The 14590-nt window shown below is 46.4% G+C and overlaps 1 protein-coding gene and 1 long non-coding RNA gene across 6 annotated transcripts in view; one reads left to right on the top strand and one right to left on the bottom strand.

Moving 5' to 3' along the window:
* LOC118311164 (Krueppel-like factor 6) overlaps window positions 1-1974 on the bottom strand; it is a 7782-nt gene extending 5808 nt beyond the window's left edge. The window contains exon 1 of the mRNA XM_035634764.2: window positions 1568-1974. Within this exon, the coding sequence (XP_035490657.1) occupies window positions 1568-1669 (102 nt within the window). The 5' untranslated portion in view covers window positions 1670-1974. The remainder of the gene's footprint in view (window positions 1-1567) is intronic.
* A 6332-nt stretch (window positions 1975-8306) lies between these two features.
* Window positions 8307-14590, top strand: part of LOC118311302 — a 140309-nt gene continuing 134025 nt past the window's right edge. For all 5 annotated transcript variants that reach the window (XR_007030787.1, XR_007030788.1, XR_007030790.1 and 2 more), the window contains exon 1: window positions 8307-8563. This is a non-coding gene — a long non-coding RNA (uncharacterized LOC118311302). The remainder of the gene's footprint in view (window positions 8564-14590) is intronic.

The following is a 14590-nucleotide window of genomic DNA, read 5'->3' as shown; positions in this document are numbered from 1 at the left end:
TCGCTGCCCTCACCGAGCACGGGGGCCGATACGAGGGCAGCTGCTAACGGGCCGGTGCAACTTCCCCCTCTAATGAAGCAGATTTCAATTTACAGGTCTTTTACGACACAGCTCCGGAGGGGGGGGGGGGGGGGGGGGGTGCTCCTGTTTGGGCTGCTCGCGGCTCAGAGACACACGCGTGACACAGAGCGTGCACGTCCCCTGTGCAGACTTTCCATAAATAAGCGTGCGGACTCAGAAGTAACCCTGCACGTCGACATTTGTCAAGTCTGTATTTCCCAATTCTGTTCTCTTGATCATCATCATCATCATCATCATCATCATCACAGATGCAGTTTACCCCCAGGAAGAGACCAGGAGAGAGGGGGCAGTGCAACTTCACAGACAAACTTGTGTGTGCGTGTGTGTGTGTGTGTGTGTGTGTGTGTGTGTGTGTGTGTGTGTGTGTGTGTGTGTGTGTGTGTGTGTGTGTGTGTGTGTGTGTCCAAAATGTTAATGTTGTTTTGGGAACATCATAGTAACTTGGGAACGAGAGGGGGAGAGAGAGGGTGCATTCAAGGCAAATGTTTCCCGTCAGCAATGCTGGATAAATCCCCTGCGAGCTTTAAATGCCTGGGAGGAGGAGGGGGAGGAGGGGGACTTGGCCCGAAGCCCGAAGAGATCTGATAGACGAAAGACGAGGAGGAGGAGGAGGAGGAGGAGAGGGGGGGGAGCAGAAGAAGAAGAAGAAGAGGACTGGAACAACTTCATTTCATTTCCAAACAGGAACAAGAAGCGACTTGATTCGTCTCGCTCGTTTCCAAACTGTTCCACTGTTCTGTCGCGCGGGGGGTCGCCGTGGTCGAGCCACAGTGGAATAGAAATCAAGCCTGTCTCTGTCAGAATCTCTCTCTCGTGTGTGTGTGTGTGTGTGTGTGTGTGTGTGTGTGTGTCGAGGGCAAGAGAGGAGGAGGAGAGAGAGAGAGGAGGAGGAGATACTGTACGCGCAAATACGCACGGCTCGCCATTCAATCGACAAATCCTGCAACAGAGCGCGATTCCATTTGATCACAAACCAAATGTGCGTCATCACACAAGCGAGCATGGGCCAGAAAACAACAGCAATATATATCTATATATATAGATATATAGATATATATTATCATCACTTCAGCTACGAGGCTCACTTCAGAACGACCGCGTAATCCCAAAAAAGAACCAAACCAAGTAGGAGACAAATAAAATCATTTTTAAAAGTCACCGTTCGCTTCCATTAAAAGAACATTGCAGAGATGCTGTCGCGGAAAGGGAACTCGCATCACTTCCCCCGCACGTACGCGCACCCGAGAGGACTTTTAACGTGGGGAACTGTTGCACCGAGCGACGGACAACTCTGACAGGGAGCTGTCAGCGGAGGGAGGGAGGAGGGAGGAGGGAGGAGGAGGGCGACCTGTCCGCTCCTCCACACTTCTTCTGCACCACGGTGGCGCGCGAGCCGCGAGCGCACGTTGGCGGCTGAACTGTCAAAAAACAAAAAGTGGGACCAGAGGGGAGGGAGGTGGGAGGTGGGGGGGGCAGATTCGTTTACCTGCTGCCAGTACTCCTCCAGGGACGGCAGAGCCGAAAAGTATCCGGTGTCGTGCACAATCTGGAGCTCCTGGAAGATGCTGCACATGGGGATGACATCCATTTCGCTCCAGGGAGAGACGGGTGCCACCGCGGAGCCGAGGCGAAGTCGAGCTTGTGCGGGGGAACCGCGTCGAGAGAGAGAAGCCGGAGGAAGACGTGGCTCGTGTTTGCATGTATGACACTCGTCGTCGTCGTCGGAGGAGGAGGAGAAGGGTTAGGGGAGGGGGGTCCCGCAGTCGTGCGCTTTTCCAGCGGAAAGGCTTGCGGAGCGCGTGACGCACCGGAGAGAGAAGCGCACAACACTGAAGTCTCCAAAAGTCCGACAGCGCACTGGTACAAACTTCCCCCCCGATTCAAAATCACGGACAAGGCCCACCCCCGTGTGGCTGCGTGACGCCGCGCCGCGCCGACCAACGGGCTCGCGGGAGCGCACCGCCCGCCTCCGCGCGCCCGACCGCGGCCAATGGCGAGGCGGAGCCGACTCGCCCCTGCGCCGCGGTGGTTGGTGCGCGGCGTCGGCCGCCGCTCCGCCTCCCGTCGGACCGGAGCGGCGCTATTTTTAGAGCCCTATATAAACCCCGAGTCCTCGCGGAGGCGGAGACGACGAAGTCGACTTCTCTCCTCCGACTTCCACCGTGCGCCTCGCGGCTGCTTGGTCTGTGCGCGCCGGCAGGAGAGAGGAGCGCCAAGCCGCGCGTCAGGCTCCAAATTGACGCACCTCGCTGTTTTTGACATTTCCTCTACGGGGGCGACCACAACGTTGAGGGGTTGAGGGACAGACGTGACACGTGCATGGTTCGGTTCTATTTCTCAGGGTCTTTTACGCGCAAAGATCGCGGAGACTAATATCACGAGTCGCCTGCAGGAGAGACTTGTCCGAAAAGATCCGATCATAATCTCTGTGGGCCGATATGAAATTGAAAAAAACAAAAGCAAAAACTGATACGACTCATATTCTTCTCATTGAGATCCCAGAGGATTGTTGTTTCCTCCTCCCTTCATCCCTTCGTCCCCTGTGACCGGGTAAACAGTTTTAATAAGCTATTAAGTTATAATGGAGTCGCCATAAAGATGATTATTCGCAAAAATGTTATATTGTAGAGGCAACAGCTTGAGGCAAAAATCACGAGGGGCATCTCTCTGTGTGTGTGTGTGTGTGTGTGTGTGTTATAGATTCAATCACCTGTGGCTCTTGTGTCCTTCTCTCAAAGAGAGCGTGTATACTTCTTATGATAGAATCATGCTTTGTTTCCTCTAGAGAGACAGGAAGGAACAAGAAAAAGAAAAAAGTGCAGGCCACAAGTATATTGCATAGTGAGAGTTTCTAATAATAAGACGCCCCCCCCCACACACACACACACACACTCACACACACACAATTTATGTCTGGCATGCTCTAGAATGACCTGTTATATAAATACACACAGGCAACTCTTCCAGAAATGCATTGCCAGCCCCCCCCCCTTCCCCTTTTTTTCCTGTTCCTTTGATTATATACATATTTTTTAAATCATCGCTCTTCTGCGAACAGCGCTTTACCACGTGCATACCTTCTACCCAAAGATTGAGGACACATGAATATTAATAAACGCAAGGTGACAGACCTACACGACTGTACACTCAGCGATTTATGTCCTCGTCTTCATTATGTGTCTTTAGCATAAAAACTTCATTTCGTAAAATGTTGTATATTAAAAAAAAAAATCCCATATAGTTCTGTATCACGTGGCATTAAAATATGGAGGCTTGAGTGAGGAGTAAAGTTAGGGAAGAGTATTAAGGCCAGGCATTTCGGGAATAAAGTCGAAATGTCGAGATTACTGTCGAAATGTCGAGAATAAAGTTGAAATGTTGAGATTAAAGTTGAAATGTCCCTAAACTTCCGTGTTGTGGTTCCAGTTCAGCTGTCACACATCCACGTTAACTAACGTTAGCGAAGCTACGCTAGCTAGCGCTAGTTAGCTACGCTAGCTTCGCTAACTGCACGCCTCTCAAAATTCATTAACGGCCGTTTGCAGTTGAACGTGATCGTGTCAGGACACACGTTGACGTTCATGTGCAAACACTTGTTGTCAATAATAATATCGCAACTTTACAACTTGGTTAGCAGCTAGCGTTAGCTTAGCAAACCGGCTAAGGGAACATCAACATCCGGTTGTTTGGTGCTGAAAAGTGCTTCCGGGTCACAATTTTTTGACTTTATTTTCGGAGTAGTATTTCAACTTTATTCTCGACATTTTGACTTTATTCTCGAAATGCAAGATTAAAAATTAAAATGAATATCTTCCTCCTCTCATTTATTTCTCATGCCCGGCCCTAATACTCTTCCATAGTGAAGTTCCTTCTACAAAAGCAGGATTTTTTATTATTTTGAATGTTTTGCATCTTATTTGAACCTTCAGTCAAAATGACGCCCGGCTCTAATGTTGGGCTCACTAATGCCCCTCCACATATAGAGCATGTGAGTAAAATTACATATCCAGTTGCGTAAGATGTGGGATAAAGTTGAAGTCAAGCGGAAAACAACGGCGGCATTGATGAGTTTTAAAGGCAGCGGCGATGTGACAAACAACATATTTGGAAACAGAGAGCCATTGTCTGACCCACTGGCCCACCGGTCGAGCGCCTCCACAAACGAGTCTCTTTTGTTGGGATCTCAGCTGTGGGCACATTCGCAGCGCTCAGCACTATCACATTCCGTCATGATGTGTGTGTGTGGAGTGGAGTGGAGTTCGTGGGGGACGGGGCACATGGACCGGGGGGGGGGGAGTCTGCGTTGTGTGATATAAAGATCATAGGGCAACAGAAGGGAAGAGCCATGCTTCCCTGCAGCGTCGATGATTCATTTTTTAACCTTATACTGTACGCAGTGAAGAGGAACAATAAGAGTATTTATATCAAAGCACACACACTGTGTAAATACTTCTCTTTTATGTGTGACATGCACGAGCAAAATGCTGCTGGTATATATATGGGGGGGGGGGGGGGTGGCCTGAGCATTCATTTCACTATTACTTGATAAGAAAATACTGAAATCATCCCTCCTCCCTGGCAGATGATTGGCTCAATAATTAAGCACACTTGGGCTTGCACATTAAATTAGTTCATATGTGCTAGGCTATAAAAAAGAGTTACTGTGATTAATTACTAAGTTCCCACTTGGATAGTTTCCGGTGTCATCAAATCAAAATCCCTGCATGTTTTTAAACCACAGGTCATGTCAGGGATCAAGCAGGGGAAACAGTTTCTAACATCCGGCGTTTGAAGCGAATGCCTAAAACCCGGTCGCTCACTCTTAATGAGCCGTTCCTAAAATTCTATGCACGGCAGATGAAGGAAAAAAAAAAAAAAAAGAATTATCTTCACCATTAGGAAAGAGAAGTCAGATAGCGTAATAACAAACAACGGTGTTTTTCTGATTGATCGTCTCGCAAGAAAAAGAAAAAGCACTGCATGCCGTTCGGTTGGATTATTACCAATTACCATTTTTGGATGTTACGAGGAGAGTTGATTTCACTAACGTATTCAGCGCGGCGACCCCGGCCCCCTGTCGCTCGAGCCCTAATCGAAATGCAGAGATATTCAGAGCCAAGAAAAGTACAGTACGTGAAGAGCACAGAGGCGGCACAGTGAGCGACAGTCTGCGGAGTGACTTTACACTGGAGCGCCAAATGTAGCTCATGTAAGCGGTTCCTTACATCCGTTTTGATGCAGCGTTGATGAATCAGATGAATCGCTTTAAACTGTTTCCCAACAGCACAAGGCCGCTTACATTCGGCGTTCAGTCAGAGTGAATGCGAGGCGGGGAGGCGAGGCAGGCGGCTCACTCTCACCGGACGAGTGCGGCAACTGTGAGCGGAATCAACAAAGAACCTAAGTGGTGTTTACATAGTTGCCTGTGAATAAAAGCCCCGGGTGGCCCCATGACTGATGCATTATTCACGACATAACCAAATAAAGACAAAGGAGATCTTCACCAAGGTTGTGAGTGTTTGGTGGCAGGGGCTCTTCTTCTGACTCTATCTGTCTATCTGTCTATCTATCTACATATCTATCTATCTATCTATCTATCTATCCTTCCTTCCTTCCTTCCATCCATCCAATAGATTATTCTACCTCCTTTTACTCGACACCAACAGGGGATAGAACTCACATCGGTTTCCGCCCACTGCACTATGACACATACAAAGTGCATGTTCAAATAATCAAATCATCAGAATTCTGATTCAACAACTGATTCATCTAATCTGATCACTGGGACAAAATGTCATCCTGTAAATGGAAACACAATTCAGAGAGAGAGCCTTTACTGTAGGAGTGACCTGTAAGTTCCACTCAAGGGACATGAACGTCTTTCCCACGTCTATCAAGCGTACATTGGATGAGTCACGGGTCGACTTCATCCCATCTGAGGAGCACGTCATCTGTCCATCAGAGACGGTGTGTGTGTGTGTGTGTCTGACTGGTCTGCAGCATGTTAACCCTTTGCTGGAACGTTGCATTCTGGGTTTGAGCAACCCCTCGGAGATCAGCGAGTGGGATCAAAGAGGGAGCGAGAGAGGAAATGAGGTCCAGTCCGAGACACATAGATGTACAGGGAGGTGTGTGCACGTGTGTGTGTGTGTGTGTGTGTGTGCGTGCGTGTCTCAGCATGTATGGGAAGCTTGTAGGTGACGTGTCACACGGCCCTGGTAAATTTGCTGCTGGTGACATCATTTCTTGAGAGCAGCGAGTGACAACATGAAACCCTTTCCCAACTGTCGCCGTAAAGAATGCTCATCGTGTGCGTCGGCCTCCTGAATGACTTTGTCTTTGTGTGTCTGAGCTTGGGCTATGTGCTAATCACTGCACTGATGACATCTGGCCACGGCGGCCAATGGCAAACCTTCACCAGAAGAGTGGGACACCTTGTCCACCTCTGACAGCAGGAACGTGTCGGCAAGCAGCAATCGGTTTCATCTGACTTTGAAATGATGTCAGGTGTTTTATGAGATTATTAACATAACACAACACGACAGCGGTTGATCTTTGAAGCTGAGCCACGAGAGAGCAACGTATTCATTTTATAATTAAATTTGAATACTAATTAATTTAGTGTTGTGACACAGCGAAAGACAGCGACCTGGGGGAAATGTGTTTTTCTCGACGCCGTACTTGTCCTGCAAGTTGAGGCGTTGAGACTTCACCGAAGGATTTCACTTGAATATGACAAACAGTTCAGGCGTTGTTGCTTCCCGTCGTCCCGTGATTGGCCCATCATACGACATCAGACATGCCGGTTCAGCTTTGGAAAGCAACGCGTGGACTAAGCGTGAAGCATGTTTTATTGGTGGCAATGGTGGTCGCCACTGGTCTCGGCCGATCCTTTTTGGCATTGGTCAATGGAAAGAGGCCCGACAGGAAACATCCAGGGCCAAAAAGGAATAAGAGCTTTTTCACAGGAAGTTAGTCACTTAAAATATATATATATTTTTCATGACAATAGTGTAAATTCATAGCATCTGTTTTGTGTATCACACATGCCGCCGAAAAATTTGTGTAAGCTAACTCTCTTTTGTTTATTTTCCCTGCATGAATCATAATCATTCAACTGAGTTTTTTACCTGTGTCATGTAGCATGCTCTATGCTTTCCAATTCTATATGCATTTACTGTAAAAGGATTTATATATTTACTTATGTGGACAACTGCTCAACTATATGGATGGATGCATTATTCAAATCTCTCTCTCTCTCTCGGTGTGTCTGTACACATGTAATCAAAAGAGCCATTTACCCAAAAATAATCGTTAGCGAGCGGCCGTGCAGGGTGAATCATGTTCTCAGAGGGAGGCGAGTCACAGCCGAGTGAGTCATCGTCGTCTTATGACCGGGCTGCTCCGCTTGGAAAACAGAAGCCGCCACTTAACCTTGACCAATAAACTGTGAAGTGTGTCAATCTGCTGAATTTCTGTGCTGCTCTGGGTCCGCGAGGGGAAATTCATGGCCCATGAATTGGATACTGCTTGCACTCCGGTTGAAGACATGACGGAGAGAGAGAGAGAGAGAGAGAGAGAGAGGCTGAGCAAACAGCCCAGAGCCAGAGGGTCACAAGGTTGATCCCTGTGAAAAGCCGGTGTGACTGTCAAGAACAGAGTCTAGTTCTGCTCCAGGCCCCTTTTGCAGGTCCCTGCTCGAAAAAATGACTTCCCCAAAATGAAAGGAGTATATCTCTGCAACAACAAGGTCTGTACGAATAATCTTGGTGTCTATATAAAGGTAACACTTGTGAGATTCCCGCAGAGGTGGAGAAGCAAGTATAAGTGTTATTGGGTTGGAGTAAATGAAGACGGGACACAACGTAAGTGAAAAGATTTCATGTCGGCCTGAAAAAAATTACAAATATTCAGAGTGAATATCTCATATGTAATAGTGCAGATGAAGCCCATTCCCTTTGAAATCCATAGAACAACATCTGAACATAATCTGTGCCAAATTTCATGCTGACAAAGTGAATTGGGGCAAAGTTACATGGCTTTTGAAGTGACATGGTCAGACGGACTCTGTTCCATGTGAGGTTTCTCACTGATTACATCGAATAGAACTGTTTTAATGAAGACAGGTGAGCATCTGTCGCTCCATAAACGATCTTTGTAGTGCGACGTAATGTCTCAGACCTTCGAACAGACTCGACTTAAAGTACAGAGGCCTGTATCTCAGCAGGGCATTGGTCAATCCGGGTGATTGACACGTTTATAGCCAATAGAATCGACGGACAAGCATCGAAACCCCTCCCACGGACACCATTCGCTATCTGCGAGGGGGCGAACCCACTGTGACGTCTTTTTTCCCCGACATTTGACATGCGACTTCCGACTGTGTGGTCGAAGTAGGACGGACCAGGTGGGAAAACTTCTTGAAATGACGGAATCGGACTTATGGATCAAAACACGAACTTGTCCTGCAAATCCTTCGACGGTAAGACATAATTTATGTACGTCGCTGTGTTGATACGAACATTGTCATTGAACAGTCAGTGGCTGGCGAGCTGAATGTTTTTTGTCGGAGAGTTAAAGAGAAAGGAGAGCGTTGGAATCTGTGGAGGCTGAGGCCCTAGCATGATATATAGCTTGAGTTGTTAGCATGTTGTTAGCAGCATCTGCAGAGGCTCAGGTGTTAGCCTGATATGTGGCTTGTGTTGTTAGCATGTTGGTAGCAGCATCTGCAGAGGCTAAGGCGTTAGCATGATATGTAGCTTGAGTTGTTAGCATGTTGGTAGCAGCATCTGCAGAGGCTCAGGCGTTAGCATGATATGTATCTTGAGTTGTTAGCATGTTGGTAGCAGCTATCAAGTCTGACATCGGTGATATATTATCATGGAAAGATGTCATGTTTTAAGTGATATGCTGACTTGGTTGCTCTGTGTTTTAAATGTGTTTCATACGGGTGTACGTGGTTGATGTTGGGGTGTAGACGAGTGTGGCTATGTTGCTTCATGTTGAGAAAAACGATGAGTGATTGGTCCAACTGTGTCGGAGGCCCGATGAGGTCCATATGGAGCAGGTAAATTAAGGAAAGTCTGTCCAGGCTCTTAGCAATACTGAGGTCCAATTTAAAAAAAACAAAACAAAACCCTGATCTAAATGCACATTTTAAGATGTTTGGAGGGCAACTATTGTATAACAGCAGCTTCAAAACCACATCAGTGGGCAGTAGAGCTGCAACAGTTAATCAATTAGTAAATTGGTTACTAAATTAATTTTCCTAATTTTTTCTTCTTAAATGTGAACATTTTGTGGTTTCTGTGCTCCTCTGTGACAGTAAACCAAATATATTGGGTGTGTGGAAAAAAACAAAACCTGCTCTCGGGATTTGGGAAACACAATCTCATGACATTTTATGGACCAAACAACTAATTGATTAATCAAGAAAATAATCAACAGATTAATCAATTATGAGAATGATCGTTAGTTGCAGCCCTAGTGGGCAGCAGCATGACTAACATAACACATAACATAGCGATGGGCAATGAAAGCAGATCATAACAGTACACTAACAGCGTATACGGGTAACGTTAATGTTACTGGCCTATGCTAACGTTAAGATAACTCGAAAGCTACTTAATCATACAACTAACCAGCTAGCCAACCAATCAACCATATAAAACAACGTGAACGTTAGCTCCAGTGAAATTAACTAACGTTACGTTAACAGTAGTCGGCGGCATCAATGGCCACTGCGCTGTTTTAGCGCAGCGCGACAGCAAGGGAGCTTTTCGCCAGGCATCGAAAAAGACTGCTGTAGTCAGACGAAATAAAAGCTTTTTCAGTGGGTTCCTGACTGTTCGTTGACACTATACTTTAAAAACCCGCCACGTCGACCAAAGATCGTGTAGTTACGACAAGATGATCCACTTCACCGCCTATTCAGTCACCCACCACACACAAGCAATGACGGTGATGAGGATCAGACAGAGTAACAGGCTGTATCTTAGCATTTTTTGGGGGGGGGGCGGGTGTGATAACTCAGTGTCCTCAATGGTAGATACGGCCATGTCTGTGTGTTTACATTTGACCGGACACAATATTTCCCCCCCATTTGATGCATTTTTAGAATATATCCCTTTACTTGTTTTAATCTCTGCATGCGCTTTTATGTTTCATATATAAAGAATCCAATGGCGAAGTAAAAAACGAAGCAATTCAACATTTTCGAGAGCCAGTAAGAAAAAAAACATCCATTCCACTCGATTGCATTAACTAAATGTGAGAGATGTTAAAAACATTTTTAAGAGATAACGTATTGATTTCAGTTTAGGTGCGCGCTGCCTGTTATCATCAGTGAGCGCTGAGGTCAGTTGTTTTTAGCTTTTGCTTTAGCTTGGGAGATTTATCACCTTGGTGGAATCGCGGCGAAGGGGGAGGGAGATAAATTGAATGCTGATCCTCGGCGGAGTATAAGAAAGCAGCTTCTGCTCCAAAGTGAGATATATATATATATATATATATATATATGTGTGAGATATCGGTCGATGCGTTCTTTTACACCTCAGAATGTGATGGATGGCGCAAAATGAAAACACCGACTTATGAACAATTATCATTGAGGGGGTAACTCGAGTTCTCAGTTGGAAAAACGGTGAACACTCTTTGTAATACAAGTTATTGACTAATGCTCCTGAATCAGAAGTGTTTGTGCTGGATTGATTTAATCTGTTGCCATGTTGAGCATCTTTCTCAGAGGGCAGTTGAGCGCCCCCCATCACTTCCACCGTGTGGGACCACGGCTTTCAAAGATGAGGCTCAGTTTGCTTCCTCATCTCCATTATCAGCGCCGGCACTTAAGAGAGCGCCCTGGATTAATGAGTCGAATCATCAGAATCTCCACCTGACAAAGCAGAAAGGAGAAAGGAAAAAGATGAGAGCAGGTTTTGAAAATGACTCGACCGCGCCTCGGGAGTTTATGACTGAATGTCGTGAATGAGACGAGGGTGTACGTGTGCAGGGGTCTGTTAATCCTGGTAATGTGGGAAAAAAATACAAGCCATTATGGACAAATAGTATTATGCCGCACCATTGCTCATCTACTTAAAGGATTTATTGTTGCTTCTGAAACTCGGGTGTGCTTTCGTTCTGAGAGTAGGAATTTAAGTAAGCCCTTAAAATGTAATTTGATGGGGTGGGAAAAAAAGGACGAATGATTATGTGGAAATACACAGATAATTGAGCAGTTACCCACATCCAGGGCTTTAAGTTGAGACCCGCCAACCCTCCAAACGTGGGTAAAAATGAACTTTGGAATTGGCTGGATGAAGCATCATCGGCAGGCTGCAGAAACGATGCAACGTCAGTGTGTTGTAATCTTTTTCCGGCAACGCTACTCGTAGAACTATATCCTACATTTCTATGTTGCGATGTGTCATACGACCTTTGGCTACGTGCCTATAGCGTGCGTGGTATCGATCACGAGCGAGCTACCCCGAAACGAAGAAGACGAACGGAACGGCGCAAAACAAATCAAAGGAGCTGAAAAATTAAGTCGTAAAGTTAATGTAAAAAAACAAACAAACATATGGAGATATTTTTCAGGTTCAAAAAACTGAAGATGAGGATAAAAGAGGCAGAAAACAAGGATTTTAAATTCTAAATGGCTGTCGGGTCGTGAGTGACTCGTTTTAAACCAATTTAAAGAAACATGGATGGTTTATTTTCCCTGGAAGAAATTTGGGCTAGTGGAAAATCTGATTGGCTGGTAACTTTAAAAATCTACTAGCCATGTTGCCTGGTGATCAGGAAAGTTAATTCAAAGGCCTGCCCACATCCATGTTTAACACCTCATCACTGGCCGTCATTGAATCTGCATTTACAGAATGTTCACCTGACAATCATACCTCTAACATGAGACTTGCAAATTTGCTAATCAACCCCCCCACAACAAAATCTGTTTAACAGCAGACGTGTGGCACCGCGGCGAGCTGACATGATTTGTGGCCGACAAAACACGTACGCGCCTCCAAGTAGCACACACACACATCCTGTTGTTCATGAAAGGAAGCCTCCGTATATCCCCGCAAACGGGAAATGCAGAGAGGACACAGATGACTCGATAGGAAAAACAGGTAGTGGGAAACAAACGCTCTTGACAGAAGATACGGCAGCGGTGTGTCCAGACGCCGGCGAGAGTGGAAGAGAAAACATGTGGCTGGTTTAATTTGTTTCCCAGTTTTAACCCCTTTTTTTTTCAACTTTACATTTCAGATTTCAAGTTGACAATGTCTCTTTTCTTTACTGTTTCTTTTTTGGTGCCAAAATGATGAAAACCGTTTTGTAACCTTCCCACGGATTAGAAAACGGTTACATTATGGGGACAAAACAACCTCACGGCCCTCCCTTTATCATTATGTCTCCATTGGCCGTTCGAGAGAAGCCCTTCACTTTGCACTCGGGCTGCTGAGTTTTATTTAAAGCGTTGTCTATCCAGAGAAGTTTGGCTTTGGAGCAATGGCTGTTCCCCTCTTTTACATTCATTCATTCGCGCCGGACAGCCGCACTACAGTGCCCCACTCAGCTATATCCAGCGGGATCTACCTCATTGTCCCCATTCAACTCCCAAGTCCAGCGTGCTTGAGGAGCATACATCATGGGAGATTCCATCTTCTTCCTCCTCCTCATCCCGCTCTGCCCAGCCCACGGCAGCTGTGAATGTGATGATAGGAGTTAATGACCCCAGAGGACCCTGCGTGACCCGCCCCCGTCCAGATCTCCACCAGCGGCTGCCATTCCATAATGCAAACAGGAACGTGACCCCTCCTTCCCTACTGTAACCCAGACATGGAATCCAGCCCCCCCCCAACACACAAACACACACAACACACACACACACTCTTCCTCCCCCACTCCAAGGGGAATCCTCCGGCCCGGTCAGCGGCGTTCCACATCCTGTCTGACTCACTCTCGTGCAGAGAGACAGAAGAGGGTGTGTGTGTGTGTGTGTGTGGGGGGGTGGGTGGAGGAATTAACCACAAGAAACTTTGACTTTTCAAAAAGAATGGACATTCTTGTATCTTTTATCAAATAATATGTTAACTGGTTTCACCGTATATTGAATAAAAACGTAAACAAGAGCCCTCGGAGAAGGCTGCGCCGTCCCTAACCCACCTCCTGGATCCTGGATCCGGATCCCGCCCCAAAAATTGAATCGCCTGTTCCCATGTTTGAAGCCCGTCTTTGATAAAAATTCTCATGCACATGCGTCCGCAACTTTTTGAGCAATCCTGCCGACAAAGAAACCATACGGACAAACCGAAAGGAAGGATCGCGCGACCTCCTTTGCGGAAGTGGGAATATTGTTTCCTTTGCCGTGAGTGTAGAGTCTGAAATTAGATCGATAAAATCCTTTTTAAAAAAGATTGGGTCGTCGTCAGGACCAAACTGGAATGCAGCAAAAATCCCTTAACAACAATAGCCCCCAACAAAAGGAATAAATCCTCTTTGAGTCTGTCGTGGTTATGCATATTCAAATTGAGTGTAAATCACATTATAATCTCATAATAGCTTTTTTTTATTGTAGTGGAAGCCTTCCAAGAGCATTTGCCCAATTCAACACAAACTACCCCCCCGGTCCGTTCCTCTTAGGTGTTTCTAAAAAACTTTTTGTTTTTTGAAGGAATAAAGATGAAGGTATGGCAGCAGGGCACCGCGACGCCAGCTCTTATCTGAAGCAATTTGCGCCGCTCGTGGACGGCGAGGAAGAAGAGTAATGGCCGACGGGACTGCTCCCTCTGTGAGCTTGTTTGCACCACAGCTTGATTCACACATTCTTCTTCTTCTTCTTCTTCTTCTGGTGTATCAGAAAACACCCCTGTGGACTGAGCAGAAGGAAACAAAGAGGGGGGGTGAAGAGAGTCGCCCTCACACACGGCCGCCGCTTTCAGATGGGACATATTCCTTCTGGTGAGGTTGTCTGATTTCCCTCCCATATGTTAATTATGACATGGGGAACCTTCTGGCTGAAAAAAAAGAAAGTGAACTGATTTTATGTTTTGCGGCAGTGGCTGTGATATTTCTCAGGGGGAGTTGAGCAAGTCTCGCTCCTCGTGCTGACGTGGGGCGTCAAACCTACATGTGCTCCTTTGGTGAAATCTCTGAACTCACGATGTTCTGCCGCCGGAGGGCTTTCGATTTTCTTTTCAAATCAATTCTTTCCGCACGAGACGGAATAAACATATTCCATGTTTCTTAACTCCGGTTGAGATTATGAGAAAGAATAAAAATGCTCTCAGAGGAAACTCTTGGTGGGGTCACGTGCCGCGGCTGCATGAATCACTCGGCTGCGAAACGCTGAATGAGAGACTTCAGCGGGAATAATAAGTGCTGTATTTACACGAGCTGCGGGTTTTAATGTCGGGGTAATCTCGGGCACTCGTGAGTCACTCGGCCCTTAAACATGCAGTCGCCGCCGCCGCCGGCCGCACAGATGAACTGGGCCATCGTGTCGGTGCAGTTG

The sequence above is a fragment of the Scophthalmus maximus genome, chromosome 5 (genome assembly GCF_022379125.1).
Source record: "Scophthalmus maximus strain ysfricsl-2021 chromosome 5, ASM2237912v1, whole genome shotgun sequence".
Lineage (NCBI taxonomy): Eukaryota > Metazoa > Chordata > Actinopteri > Pleuronectiformes > Scophthalmidae > Scophthalmus > Scophthalmus maximus.
Note: the sequence above shows the minus strand (reverse complement) of the source record. Positions and strands in the feature narration are given on the sequence as shown.